Source organism: Netta rufina (assembly GCF_964035555.1).
Source record: "Netta rufina genome assembly, chromosome: 12".
Lineage (NCBI taxonomy): Eukaryota > Metazoa > Chordata > Aves > Anseriformes > Anatidae > Netta > Netta rufina.
Genome location: NC_140135.1, coordinates 21,626,062 through 21,641,155, shown reverse-complemented (window position 1 = coordinate 21,641,155; position 15,094 = coordinate 21,626,062). Strand labels below are relative to the sequence as shown.

The window sequence follows — 15,094 nt, the reverse complement described above, 5'->3', positions numbered from 1 at the left end:
CATGCAAGCCCAGAGCAGGTGCTGCGCAGCCTGGGAGCATGGCCAGGCCCCACTGGCTGCTGCTGGGAAGCACAGCAGCCTGGCAGTGCAGCACAACTGCCCCTCAGTGCCCGCTGCTGTGGATGTGAAACCCTGCAAAAGACACGGTAAAATTTTCTCTCTGATCTTATCTTATAATCACTAATGTCCTAAAGATGTGTCATTGTAATTCAGGGCACTGAAGGTAAAAGCAAGGTTCTGTTCTTCCCAGCACTCAGGCCATAAAAATCTGCCTGACCTTGCTTTTAGGCTGCTGGCCCAGGGAAAGGGAAGAGCTGACTGAGCGGAGACAACAGCCATGAGGGTTCCAGTTAGTGCTGAGAACTCCTTCTCAGCATGACCCCAAGCTTGTCTGCTTCCACCATGCTCCCCCAGCTGCTCTGATGGATTTAACAGAAGCCACTGTTAAATCTTAACAGAAGATTTTACTTGGCACTTAACAGAAGCCAAGTGACTGTCCCTAAAAATCTGCTTTACTTAAGGCGGCATCCTCATCCCTACTGGTGATCTGCCTGCCGAGTCCATAGGACGGCAGCCGGTGTCCAGAGGGGTCTGACAGACAGAGGGCCCCGCACCGTGGCAGCACACCAGCAGTGCCAGTACATGTAAGATGCTAATGATAAACAAAGAGTAAACAAACCAGGCTATTGGGTAACAAAGCTTCCTGCAGGAAATGTGCTTCAGCTGAAGTCAGGAACAGCTAAGCACGCAGCTTGCTGCCTTTGTAAAAAGGGACTTACCCTCTGTTTTATTTTTGCAAGAGACCCAGGAATGCCCTAGAGTATGTTTAAGCACAGGTGAGAGATCACACACCCCACAGCCAAGCCTACACACCATTAGCACTGGGTTTATAGACTAAAGGCTCCTTGTCAGGGCTGCACATAATCTGAAGTTCATGAGCACAGCTAGTGTTGCATTAAAGATTGACCTCAAAGATCAGCCCTCCTGATTGAGAGGAAGGCCTTGGCAGTGCAAAATATGGCCTTGTAGCACAGGAACCACCTGGCAAAACAAAAAAGCCAAAATCCATATTCTAAGAAGAGTTTTAAAACTAACGTAGGGAATGTGGGCTTCCTATTTTTAAGTGGATCTTGTGATTTTAGAGCAGTTGGCAGCAGAAGCATGGCAGATCTGTAAGAGTCACTAGACAAGCAGCTCTAAAGCCTGCAAGCCGCAGATTGCGCCCCCCCCCGGCTTCAGTCTCTGGCAAGGAAAATCATTTGCAGTGTGGACTGGTAGAAAACAGATGGTTTTTGCTGGGATTAAAATGTTCAAGTCCTTGAGGAAACAGTAAATAGGGAGCTGCACAACATTTTTTTTAAGTAACTGCTTTTTAGAGCAATGTATTGAGCAATGCTATGACATGGAAGTTAAGGATTCTGACACTTGAGCTAAATCACAGGCAGTTTTTTATATCCTTTAGATGACCTCTCTTCTCAGACTCGAGTGTACTTCAGCCTTCCACTGGCCATGAAGGAAGACTTAGCACTAAGCATCCTTAGAGTCCTTCTAACCTCTGACAGTGATGTAGCAGCATTACATTTACCTCCCTACTGTGAGTGGTGCATTCCTAAAAAAAAATAGAGCTAGCTGAAGCATTTGGAAGAAAAGCACTATTGGAAACCCTTCAGCCCTAAACTTGCCCAGCTCGAGCATTGCTGGTTCTAACAAACTCACTGAAATGGGAGTTCTTCCATCGGCTTCAGGTCTGTCTGCTGTCATCACTGTTCCAACAGACTACTGCTGTACCCTAGTGTGCTCATACTGCAGCAGTAGGTGGCTGCAAGCTTGTGAACGTGCATGTGGAGGCAGCACCACAACTGTGACATGTACCATTTTGGGGTGTGGTGAGGGCTGTAGTGATGAGAGCAGTCTGATGTGGGCTGACTCGATGCCTCCCTTCTGTCCTCTCCTGTTTAAAAGGTTAAGCTCAACTCAGACTTCCAAGTCAAACTGTGGCCATGACTGTACCCCTCCCTACCTGCTCTGCAGAACTAAACGAGAAGACAGAGCAAAAGCATAAATTTGCCAGCATCAGAAGAATGAAGGCACTGGATGGTAAAACAACAAGGAAGTCAGAATCCATATACCACAAAATCCTTTGAAGCATTTCATATTTGCCCTGGGAAAGATATTGCATTGCACTAACCAAGCACTTTTCAAGGCATTTTACAAACATGAATGCTCACAGCATCCCCATAATGTAGATCAGCGTAACTATCACAGTTGTAACCAGACTCTGGAACCAGTGTCATGTCCCACACAGCAAATCAGTGCCAGTCTCTTGAGTCCAGAGAGGTTCCTTGAACAATTGCTATTACAAATGTCTCGAATTTTTCTCTTCAGTGCTTCTATTTTATCATGCCTCTGTCTTCCACATTGAAAATTAAAATGTTATAATTTTTTTCAACACCAGCTCTGCTTTTTCAGGAGAAAAACAAGGTGGCAGTTAGGAGGTTCATTACCTACAGGACCATTTCCAGTTTGATTGCAAAAGTGATATTCCTGGCATACCAACCCCCTCCGTTGTCCCCATACTATCCTCTATAAGATTCAAGGCAAAAAACAAGCTGTACAACCAGTATTTGCTGAACTGCAAAATCCAGGGGACATCCATTTCTAGCACAATTCCTGGCTCCTCACCTGCCGGCATGTCCTAACAGGGGAACATGCACTTTAGAGTACATCTTGCTGGTATTATTAGCTAACTGTTGCACCCAGCAACACTTTTACCTGGAGGCTGCTCAGAAATTATTTTTTTTATATTAAAAAAATAAAAGTAGGTAGGTAGATAAGCACTTGGCTGACTGTTTCTGCACCAACTGCAGGAACTCATTTGCCAAAGACTAAGGTGGTTATGCAGTTCCCCTGGATTTAAAAAAAAAAAAAAAAAAAAAAAAAAAAAAGGCAACAAGACTGGTATATTTATCGGAGGAGAAGGCAGGCAGGAAGAATAGTTTCCCTTGGTAAAGTTTACCATTCAGTATCTGCAGCTGCTCATGTGGAAATGTGGTACTCTGCTAAAAGTTTTGCACTTCATATTCTGATTCCATGGAATTCAAAAGGGTCTCATACTCAGGATTTTTGCCCTTGCATACATTGTCATAGTTGTTGTCTTTCATGGTGACAATTTCATAGGATGTTTCAGCCTCCAAATTTATCTTTTCTTTTAGGCACTGAACAGGTACTTCTGCATCAGTGTCCAGTCTTGTGACTTCTGCAGTGCTATGGCTGAAATAAAGAAACATTAAAAAGGAGGACTAAATCAAAAGTAATTATATAGATATAGATATAACTCTTAATAGAAAAGTAATATGAAGTGTTTATGGGTTAAGATTAGCATGAGTTACTACTCCTGCACTAAAACATTAATGTCCTGATGCTGCTAATAAATTAGACTGTCAAGGTATTCAGTACCTGCCTCTGCCCTTCTCCTCCCCTCGCCCCCCCCCCCAAATAAAAATTCAAAGAAATCTTTGGCTTTTCACTGAATAAATAAGCTTTTCTGAAACAAATGTCAGTATGATAGCCTCAAAGTCTTCTCAACATCACAGATGAAAAAATTATACTCACAAAGCAACTTCATAGGTGGGTTCTGGGAAAAAAAAAATAATCAAAGAAATGTATCAATAAATTTTATGATTAATGTGCCACAGGGAGAAACAAGAAACAAACAAACAAAAATAAACCAACCAAACCCAGCTGCTCCCGGGCATTCCCACCTTCAGGAGTCACCCTCCCACCCTGCCTCTCCCTGCGGGAGAACGTCTGGGGCTGGGGCAGGACAGGGGCCGAGGCAGGGTGACGGGGAGGACGGGGGCCATGGGGAGAAAGGGGCCATGGGGAGGATGGGGATATGGAGCCGCGGAGGGCTCAGCACCGCCCAGCGCCCCGCCGCCCCCCGGCCGCGCCCGGCGCCGCTGCTCACCCGCCTTGGTCCGCCGCCGGCACAGCAGCGCTGCCAGGAGCCCGCCGATCGCCACGCCGCCGAGGGCGGCCGCCAGCGCGTAGAGGTGCGGGGAGAGCGCGGCCCGCGGCGGCCCTGCGGGAGGTGCGGTGCGGTGAGGGGACCGCAGCCCGCGCTGTGCCAAGCGGACCAGAGCCCTCTGAGCAGCGCGGGTGGCAGGGGTCCCTCGGGCTGGTGAAAGCTTCCAGTGACCGCTGACTTTGCTTGACAGCCCGGTGAAAGCCTCAGCCGTGGCCAAAACAGGGACGAACTGTGAAGGCTGGGGCTGAGATCGTTGTTAACGTTTTCATCCCCGTTAAGGCACAATCAGAAAGCAAACATCAGGCAATACATGAACCCTGGAAGGCCTGTGGATGGGTGGCCGAGAGGGCGGCTCCTGCCTGCGTTTGACAGGCCCAGGGTTTGCTCCCAGCAGCAATGCAAAATGGGGCAGTCGGTTTCAGTGTCTGGTCTGCAGAGTGTTTGCCAGCCTGCCCCTCCCCGTGCAAATCGTGTGTGTTTTCACCAAGGGGCTTGCTCACCTGTGGCAGTGGGAGCCCTCTCTGAAACGACATCATTCCTGGCGGACAGCGTTGCTGTGGACAGATCTGCCAAGGCACAAGGGTGAACGCACTGCAAGGGGTCCCAGAGCTCCCCTGCAGTGTCAGCCAGAGCAGCCTTTTCCTGGTGAAGCCGCTGCAGCGAGGCAGGGAGTGAGCTCTGCCTGGGCAGTCTGCATTATCTAAGGCTGTCACTTCTGAGGTGCATGGAAAGAAAACACCCATCTCACCTGCTCCCATACTGACGAGCCATAATTTTCCCTCTGCCGTGTCATCCTGTATGTTCTCTGACAGCAGGCTCGCACACTACCTGTGGCACTCATGCTGTCCTGTCCCTGGCCATCAACCCCTGCCAATGGCAGCCCTGTGGCTCTCGGCACTAGCACCTGCAGCTGGCTACACCACAGCCAGGGATGCCTCAGCTTTGCCTCGCTGGGACTCACCCAGGTTGCTGCGGGACTTCCCCACTCCCTCCCTCCCCGGCTGGCCTGGTGTGCTTCACCACAGGCAGCAGCATCTTAAGGCTCCCCAGGGCACGGAGCCCTAAGGCAGGTCTTGCCCCGGGCGACTCCCGGTGAAGCTGTGTGACCCCTGGTTTCCCAGCCCATGGTCTCCCAAGCTCTGGCTCGGCTGCTGTTGGGGGGCTCCGCCCCATCACCCCCGTCGGAGCTCCTGCTTGCAGGCAACAGGAGGGACCATTTCTATCCTTCTCCAGAGAGGATCTGCAGCCCCAGAGGGCCAGCATGTGGACTTGTCTCACTGACAGCCTGTGCCATTTGCATGCCAGCAGGGTGGAACCAGCCCGTCGCTGCCACCCAGGTCACTCACCTCCCAGCACATGGGGAGCTTCGCTGCCTTCTGAGGGGAGTGGGGGTCCTGTGTGCCGGCTGGTCCCAGGCGTGGGTGGCTGTGTGACTGGGGACCCTGTGGGACAGACTGCTCATCAGACGGTTTGCTGCATGCCCTGCCTGAGTTCCAAGCCAGGCAAAAGCGAGATGTGCCAAGGGCAGAGCCGGGCTCCCCTCCTGAGCAGCGATCCAGACACGATTCACATTCAGTGCTACGTGACTGATCCCTGTGCGAACGGGAACCATTTGCCTCACTGGTTCCTGCCGCTGAGGTGAGGAGCTACAGGCTGGGGACTCACCTCTCACCACCAGCTCAACGGCATCGCTCCGCTGCACCACCCCTGCCCCGACTCTGTTCTCTGCCTCGCAGTAGTATGTCCCCGCGTCGGAAGGCCGCAGGCTGTCCCACGTCAGCTCGGCCTGGCTGCTCAGTGGCAGGGCTGTCCCCCCTGGCACTGCCCGGAACCAGCGGTAGCTGATGGGTGGGGACCCGTGGGCCACGCAGGTCAGGCTGGTCCTGGCTCCCGCTGGCACCGTCAGCCCCAGCGCGCCGGCCCTGATGGTGGGCTTGGTTGCTGGCACTGGAAGACAAAGCAGGGGGACCTGGGTTGTGCTGACCCCGGCAGTGATGGGGGCAGGTTTCCTTTGCTCCATGGCAGCTCGCGCTCTAGCCCTAAGCCTTTTTCCCAAAGGGGCAGAGGCAGCATTGCCTCTCCACTGCATTGCATAGGATGAGCTCTACACACCTGTGCCTAGGGCAGGTTCACACCAGCCTTTCCACCTGTTGCTACTGCCACATCACAGAAGGCCTGCTCTGTTGGTTCAGTGCCTGTCCCATCCCTCCCAGTAGCCCCCCTGAGAAAGACTGTTTTTTAAATGCACACTGAGGATGCTTGCAAAAGGGAGAAGGCACATTTGGCTAGTATGACACCTGCTTGCTCTCCCGTTTGCTATAAGAACCAGAGACAGTGGTTATCGGCATAGAAAGAAACCCAGACCTGGGTGCTATCTCAAACACCTGTGGATCAAGTGGCCCATTGGTAGATCCAGACCAGGGTGCTGACTAACTGCTCCCCCCTTCCCCGATCCATCCGTACCCCTCCACAGTGCCTCCACAGAGCATCAGTTCCTCCTTGGTTGGTTAGAGGGACTAACAAAGCCAGGGACAGGAGAGGCTCTTCTCATCCAGCTACCTCAACTCTTAGCTTGGATATGGGTAGACAGTATGGGGAGAAAGACATCCTGCCAGCTCCCTTTTCTCCTACATGCTCCATGGATTAGACTGTTTATACAAGAGCAGGGCTTTATTGCTGGATTTACCTTTGATGACTCTAACTGTAGTGGTCACATCCTTTGTTATCAAGCTGTTATTTTTAGACCTCCAGATGACTTGACAGGTGTAGTGTCCGCTGTCGGGGATTTCAAGGTTCGTGATATGGAGTGAGGCATCCCCTGGGCTGCGCTTTGGGACACTGACCCGGTCTCGGAACCGAGCCAACAAGATGTGGTCACCAGATTCATCCCTCCGAAAGATGGTGGAGGTGCTGTGGTCTCGCTCCATGCTCCAGGTGAGTATTTGCTGTGTGAAACCTTCTGAGGGCATGTATGTACATGGTAAAGTGGTGGAGCCCATCCATTCCCCTTCCACCTGGTGGACAGCAGACAGATCCAGGAGGGCTGCAGGGAACAAGAGTTGAAGGGAAGAAATAAGAATGCATCAGAAGAGGGATAAGTCCTTAGGACAGATAGGAATCACCAGGCAGTGGAAGCCAGCATGCATCTTAGATGTGCTGTAGCCCACCCACAGCCAGCTAAATCGGGGCCTGTCCCCATCTCACTGAGCATAGGGAAGTGAATAGTTTCTTTGAACTCATGGCTATTTTTATTGCTTCTCTCTGGGTGCTTGCCAGTTCTCAATTCCTTCTCAGTATCGAGAGGCACAAATCCTGCTCCTGGTAGCAGCATCACAGCTACAGTCTTCACAAGACCTTAAGCAGTATCTCTTATTCCTGCTCCCTAGCCCCACTTCATGCCCTGCTTCTGCTGCTTGGCTTTCTGCTTATGCTTGCAGGATGAGTCAAGCAGCAGTGGCCTTCCCCCCATTGCTGACACTGACTGTTCTGACAGTAATAATTGCAGTTACCCCATACCCTCCGTATGGGAGGAAGGATGAACAAATCAAATTTATTGTGTCACTGCAACTAAACATGCTCATTAGGCTCCAGGTTTGCACTTGTTAACATCACTAACTTCTTACACAGCTTCCCTGATGCTCACAGAACCCAGCAGTACAGCTGTGCAAGCACTTCTCTCTGCAGCAGCACGTCCCAGAGCTGACAGGAGGGGCCATGCAGGGTGGGGAGAGGGTCTGTGGATCTCTGTCCACAGGAGCAGCTGAAGGGACTGCTGGGGTTGAGCACTGTGGAAACTTGTTTCTGACATGGAACACTGGTTTTCCTTTACTATATGACTTTCAGTGGGCAGGCACAGCTCCATTCTTCAAATCTCACATCCCAAACACAGTTCCTTGCTATATCAGCTTTTAAAGGTTTTTTCCATTTCTCTTCTTCGTTTTTTCACAGACTCCCATCATAAAAAACTAAGGATGGTAGCTATTTAGAATCCTGCTGAGAAATACCCTTAGAGTATTTGGTTCACTCAAGTTCAAGCACATTGGCTACTGAGTGTATTCATCCGGACAGAGTTTTGTTTAAAAATCTCCTCTGTACTGTTTTGCATTGCTGTGTGCCATGTAATTGCTGCTAGCATCCACTGATTCCCTGTGGACTCAGCCACTCTGTGTGTGCCCAAATTCAGCATTAGCTAGGATGACCTTAAAGGAGAGCTGACTGAAGGAATGGGAGAAACTCAGCAATATAAAAATCTCTGAGACACCATTCTTAAAAGAAACATTTCCTCCCTGTGACACTTATCAAACTGGATGTAGACTTCCAGACAAATTATGTGAATTCTCCCAGCAGGGGGACATAGAGCTGGACAAGACAAAAACCTGAAGAGCTACATTTAAAATTAGCAGACTGGTCAGAGGAAGTTGTATTACCTGTAATAAACGGGTGGAGGGGGATGGAACAGGATGGGACATGATGACAAAAAACAACAACAATAAAAACTGTTATACTCTGGTCCCTTTTGTAAAAGAGCTGATCACATTCCTTCCTAGCTTGCCAGCACCAGCTTTCCTGGTGGTGTGGAAGTGGTATGCAGGCAACAGCCCTTAAGTATCTGGTCTGAATTCCTGGAACTGGAACAGTGGACCAAAACCAATCTTTTTGCTTTAGCTTTGGAGGACTTCAGATCTGACCTAGAATTCTTGGTTCATATCTGTCTCCACCAGACAAACACACTGCCAAAGGCTCAAGTGGACACAGGAGAAGAGGGTGTGGATTTTGTGGTATCTAGTTTACTCTCCCGGTCTGTCCAGCTGTCTGTCCACTAAGACCACAGCTCCTGGGAAGTGCTTCATGTAAGCAGCAAATTACCTGAGTTTAGCTGGACTTGACTCACCTCTGACTATGCCCTTTTATCTCATTCCCCCTTCCCCTCTCTCCCCAGAAAGGCACGGGTTATGTTCCACTGCATTAACTCCCAACAAGTAGCTTAAGAGACAGATCCTAGAAATCTGCAGAGCTGCTTTGTGAGTTAACAGGGTACATACTTCCACCCGTTTTTCTAAATATCAGGAGCAGTTCTGCGCTTGTGTGTGCACCTTGTCAAAGCACCTTTCTCAAGGTTCCTCAGATCCTTCCTCTGCCAGTGTCAGTTGCCCTGGGAGCAACTGATTCCAGAAGAAAGTGCATATTCCAGCTTCACAAAAACAGTTATGGAAGGTAACTCACCACACCAGAGCAGGTCCTCTCCAAGGGTCCTGAGCAATGTTGTTTTGTTCTTGCTTTGGTGCATGGGAGCTGACCTGCCTAATACTGCCCCACTCTCAGAAGTCCCTCGTTGTACCCAGTACTGAGGAAGACTTGTGAATTGTCAGGCTCTATTTTTCAAACAAGAAACTAAGGACTTTCCACATGTAACAACTTTTAAAAATAAGACACTATAATTCAGAGGAATTTCCCTCCCCTCTTAATACTCTGATTTTTCTTCTTGTGCAAGGAAGCATTTACTCACCATTGCAGCTGATGAAAGCCATCACAAACACCGCTAGCCACACCACTTCTCCCATTCTCCCAGAACTGCAGGTCTGCTCTCCTTTTTCTGCACTTCGTGACAGACACCCTCACGCCTTAGACCAGAAGGCAAGTCACAAACACTTCCCTTTCTTCTGTCCTGTGTCATCTAGGATTCAGGCTGTGCTGCCCTTTTTCCTTCCTTCTTTCTGAAATATCACGAGTCCATTTCACTGATGGCTGAGGTGAAGGGTGAAGGATGAACAAAGACTGTAAGCAACTTTCTGGTTCCATTTCATATTCCCATCCCCACCCACTTCTCTTACCATTCTCTTGACTTTTCTGGCTAATAATCTATTTTTTTTTCCCTCATAATAGTGTGTATATTTGTTCTTTCCCTTTCCTTTATTTTTTTATTTTTTTATTTTTCACTTCTTCCATATTTGTATTCACTTCATAATGAAAGAGGTTTATGATGGCTACATAGTCAAGTAATCAGTAACAAGGGAAAACAAACCTGAGAATGCTTGAAAGGTATGAATTCAGTTACCTCCGACTTGTCTGTGATGGTATGGCCCAGCAGGATACTCAGCACCTCTTTCCATTGCACTGTAAGTGCTCCAAACTGGGCATCCAGAACTGGAAAAGCACATTTGGGAGGCCTGACTGCATTGACTCATTGAACACCATGCAGGAGCATGAGGCAGAGACCAACCTGCTGTGTCTCAGTTCTGTTTCTTGAGTGTCTTCTCCTACTGATAGCAGTTAACTCTTTTACCATGCACATTTACTCACTTCTGCAGCAGCTTCTGAGTAGGCCAGTCTGTGGTCTGAGTGAGGAAGAAAAACAGCCTTAGTTTCTTTGCCTAAGTCTGAGCCTTTTAGACCAGAAAAAAGTAGGATGCCATCTTTATTTTTTTATTTTTATTTTTTTTTTCTGTTTCAACAGAAATGTGTAGAGAAGTATTCAAAACCCAACATCCTGCTCTTTACTATGGTAGGAATTTCCCTGCAAAAGCTGCATTTTCCACTACCTGCCTAGAAACTGTGCTTTATTGCAGTGCAGCTGCAACTGCAGTTGTATGTGGCAGGGACATGGAGCAGGTGCATAGTGAAATGAGAGGTTAACAACCTAGAGTCATCTGAATTTAATGTTATATAAGTTTTTACCATCTACAGGTGAGCAAATGGTCACTGCCTGGTGCTCTCATTTTCACAGCATCAGATATTATCTTAGTAGACATTTCTGCAGCAATTGTCTAGCGCCTGAGCCTTTATACTTACTATGTTTCGTGCTCTGCAAGCACATGCAGTGTTTGTTTTCTGAGAAGGTGACTTGAATCTAGGAAGTGTTCTGGGCACACTCTGTAAGGGCACTTTTAAAAGTAGATCCAAAAGTTATCAATAGGTGTTATGAACAGAATTATTAAGAATTTAATATGTGGTTAACATTATCAAAAGGAGAAAGAATTAAAGAAGATAAGAAACGTATAAAAGCAAGCCTACTGACCTAGTGAATTCTGTTGTAGGCTTTTAATTAGTCATGAAAGCAACTTTTTAATATTTACACAATAGTCATGCCACAGCATATAGTTTTAACTGCACCATTCAACACCACACATTGAAATGCTTCCAAGAAATAATTCAATTTCCCTTGCCATTCCTCATTATTTGGTCAGTGGAGAAGACTTCTGTCTGCACAGACTTCTTGACTTGAAAGAAAATTGTAATGAAGGAAAAGAAACAGCAGACTCCCCTGGAATACTTCTCTCACAGATGTCAATATAGGGGGTCTAAGGTTTGCAAGACACTCAGAATAGTTTCTTTGAGCAGGAAGCAGGTATCTGAAATATAAGGAGCCATTTTCTGTTGGAGCTAGGACAAAAGCTCCAACAGAGCTTCCAGCAGCAATTTGTGTAGTTTTACCTCAGCTTTGACCCATCATGACAGGTATCTGTTCGGTTTAGCTGGTTACACTGCAGCCAAGTTCAGACGTTTTTCAGGAAGTGTTGCAGTTCAACAGTGATGTCTGGCTCCTTTTCTGTGCAAGGTAATGAACACTGGTGACTGTCTTCATTTTCCAAAATCAGTAAACTGATGAGAACGGTGAAGGTTTTATTCACTGTTTGGGCAGAGGCACGTCCACGCTCGGATGATTTGCTGAATGTGATTTCAGCTGAGCTCTGCTTATTGCTGCAGTAAAACTTGCAGCAGTACAATTTTCACTAAAACTATGGCAAGCATAGGCACCCTGGAGGAAAAAGCTGAATGTGGTGTGGCAAGACATGGTGCAAAAAATTCTTATGAGTCTCCAGGCTAAGAGCTACCTCCAGCTGTCATCTTTCTGAGAAAAATAACAGGCAATGGTACCATCCATTTGTGCAGAGCATGTCCTTGCTGATACAATGAAGACTTGATTTGGGTTGCCTTTTGTTCTTGACTTCTCTGATGATACCATTCCATTCTGTCTGTACCTCATCTGCCCACTCTCTGCCATCAGGAAGCCACTAGCTATGTTTGAGTGCTCTCTTCAATCAATCAATCAAACATAAAAAAGCAATTGTTAATATTCAGGCATTTTTTTTGAGAATGAATGAGTCCGTTTTCAGGGAGGTGATTTTAAACCAACATTGTGCACAATTTTGTCCATGACTGGTAATAGAAGCTTGTGCTAGTAACCTACCTCCTATTCAAAAGACTATGAAAGAAAACTATTTGGATTTTGGGGAACGTGCTCTGGAGCAAGCTGAAAACCCAAGCTAGAACTGCTGATATGGCAATTTTTTGAACCGGACATGCAAGACTTCCTGAAGATGTAATCATACAGGATAAAAGTTGACTACTTAGCTAAACCAAACATAAAGAACTGTAGTTCCTAAAATGTGATTTACATGACATCTTTGTCTCCCTGGGACAGAGATGTAGCTGCTAGTGTTCTTCTCCCTGAGTCCCGTGGTTTGTCTATTTCTTCAGGGGCACTCCTTGTGGTTTTGCATCTGACCACATGAAGAAATACCCTTTTACGTCTATGTAGTTGCAGTGCCTCTGTATTTCAGTGCTTTGGATTGAATCCACTGCTTTCACCCTTGTAGTGCCAGTCAGGAAAAATGCCTGGCAGCCTTTCCCCACACAGGCACCCACATTCCCACTGCACACTGGGTATAACACAATCCCAAGAATCATTTATTCAACTCAAAGTGACCAATATCACTCTCTGGTCTGGAATTTCTGCTACTACATCTCTGGCTATTTAGAGGTAGTGCAGCAAGGATGCCTGTTTCATAAAAAAATGAGTGCAGGTGGGACCTCCGACCCCACTCATAGGGCTCAGCTGTGCAGAGCCTGGATCTTACCCTCAAGTTTTGAGTCTGCCAGGGGCCAAACAGGTTTTATGCAGTTCTCCAGTTGTGATTGATGCAAATAAGTTTTTAAGTCTGCAAGAGGATGAAATGCAACACCAAGCTTTGTGCAAACCACCAAGTAGGTAACTGAAAAAGAAAGTTCTCAAAGTGCTCTTTATAAAGAATCCACACTTGGGAAAAAAAGGCCAAATTTTGCTGCAGAACAAGATATTCTTATTTGGTCTAGCCATAGCCAACTTACAGATCTGGCTAAACAAAGTGTAAATGCTTCTTGGATGTCCCACAGAAGCTAACTCCAGGAGCCTTTACAGTTGCGTGCACCACAGTTCTCTCACATTTATCAGACAATCACACAGACAGTTAAGAAAATATGGCCTTTGTTCCACACAAAGAAACAAAAAGTTATGTAAATAAGCCCAAGTCATGTAACACAAAAGTGATGTACAAGTGATCTTTCCAAAAATTAACTTCCCAGAAATCCCCAAGCCATTAACATCAGTTTTAGGTTATCCGTTACCTCAGCCAGACCCTTGTAAATGCTTCCTAGTAATAGGAAAGGAACCTGTATTTATATATGTCATCATCTGAGTATTTATTTCCTACTTGGTACCCCCCTAGGGGTTCACAAATGCAGATACCAACTACTCCCTATACCTTCAGGTTTTGCACTTACTAGGTACTGATGCTTTTGGCAGCCCCATTGCTATCACAATTCTTGCTCTTTGCAAGTTCCTCCTTTAGTGACTCCACAGAGACTGCTTGAACTCTGAGTTTAGTAAACACAAATGCTGGTGTAGGATGATCCACCTTGACTTCAGCTCGTCTTCCTGATGTGCTGCTGCTAATATTCAGACCCTATCTCGCATTGTCAACTGCTTCAAAACCTTGAGGGCTTCACCATCTTGTGCAAAGTCCACACCTTCTCTTTGAAAACAAAGATGAAAGAAGAAGGGAAAGTGAGCTAACTCCTGAGAACTGATAGCAGGGGTACATTGTTTAAAATAACTGCCTCAAACTAGTGTAACACAGAGGGTCTTTTCTGGCTAGTTTAAAACTAGCAGTGGCAGACATGCAGGCAGGGAGGGGAGAGCTGGCAGTGCTGGCTGCATTGTCATTCTTTTGTCCGTGCAGAGCTCTGATCTAAATTAAATCACAGAATCATTCAGGTTGGAAAAGACCTCTAAGATCATCTAGTCCAACCTTTAAGAGCCAAGTCTTCTGGTTTGGTTGGCTCTACCTACCACCCCACTTACAGAAAGGGCAAGCTCTTTTTCCTTCATTCCCCAAGCAGCACGGGCTATACCCACCTCTTTGCTCAGATGTTGAGCAAAACAGGCACTTGGTTTTGGAGCACTTCAACTTTCCAATTGTTCCCTATAACACTGGAGCCCCACATTCCCCTCATTCTCATTGCAATGAGTTCTGAGATGAACCTGAGACAGGTGGGCTGCTTTTCAGTAACTGTGACATTCTCTTTGCAGCCCCTCTCCATCAAACACATACATGCACACACATACACAATTTTTTAATACCCTTTTTAAACAAAGAGAACATTATTGCAAGGTCCCAAAAACTGTAAGGTCATCTAGAGCTGAAATGTTAAGAAAACATGAGTTTCCCAGGAAATTTCAATGCTGCCAATTTTTCATGACTTTAACACATTATTTAGTCATGATTTTTCTGTTATCCTCTGGAAAAGCCTTTTGGTGATAGTTGTGTGTCTTGCAATATTACTGCAACAATTTTCCCTTCCTACTCACTTTCCTCCTTAGGAAGAAGGAAAGATCATAAGACTGCACTGACTTTTTATACTCTCCACAATAAAGCTCATTTTCTTTTACAGGCTAAAATAACTCTTTTTCACTAACTCTTAACCTCAGATTGGACTAGCAGCAACTTTTACACCTTCTATTCCCTAAACCGTGGCTGACTAAAATCCATAAATATCACTTAACACAACATCCAAAGCCTATCCCAGCTCCAACAGATTCACAATAATTCCTGTGGTTTTAAGTAGAGGAACACTATATGCTTCCTCATCACACAGACATTCATGTACATGTACATCTATATGGTCAAAATATAGAGAAGTAGAACAAAATCTGCTAACTCTGCAGTCCTGAAGTTTAATGAACTTCATTTGATTCCCCATATTTGCAAGAAGCTGCATGTACACATCTACATTTTTTTTCCAAGACAT

The 15,094-nt window shown here is 46.6% G+C and overlaps 1 protein-coding gene across 1 annotated transcript; it reads right to left on the bottom strand.

Annotated features, from left to right (window-relative positions):
• Positions 1–521: 521 nt before the first annotated feature.
• On the bottom strand, positions 522–9,723 carry LOC311213712 (V-set and immunoglobulin domain-containing protein 4-like). Its single transcript, XM_084293908.1, has 8 exons — positions 9,534–9,723; positions 6,714–7,070; positions 5,693–5,974; positions 5,374–5,469; positions 4,528–4,593; positions 3,968–4,081; positions 3,613–3,634; positions 522–3,270 (listed from the first exon to the last, which is right to left on the bottom strand). The coding sequence occupies exons 1-8, from the start codon at positions 9,586–9,588 to the stop codon at positions 3,060–3,062; spliced, it is 1,203 nt and encodes a 400-aa protein (XP_084150034.1). The 5' UTR covers positions 9,589–9,723; the 3' UTR covers positions 522–3,059.
• Between the last annotated feature and the right edge of the window lie 5,371 nt (positions 9,724–15,094).

Coding starts and splice junctions, on each gene's coding strand:
- LOC311213712 (XM_084293908.1), bottom strand. CDS start 9,588: ATGGGAGAAGTGGTGTGGCTAGCGGTGTTTGTGATGGCTTTCATCAGC. Junction 5,470..5,692: donor CGTTGAGCTGGTGGTGAGAG/GTGAGTCCCCAG, acceptor TCTGTCCCACAG/GGTCCCCAGTCACACAGCCA. Junction 3,271..3,612: donor CCCACCTATGAAGTTGCTTT/GTGAGTATAATT, acceptor TCTTTATTTCAG/CCATAGCACTGCAGAAGTCA.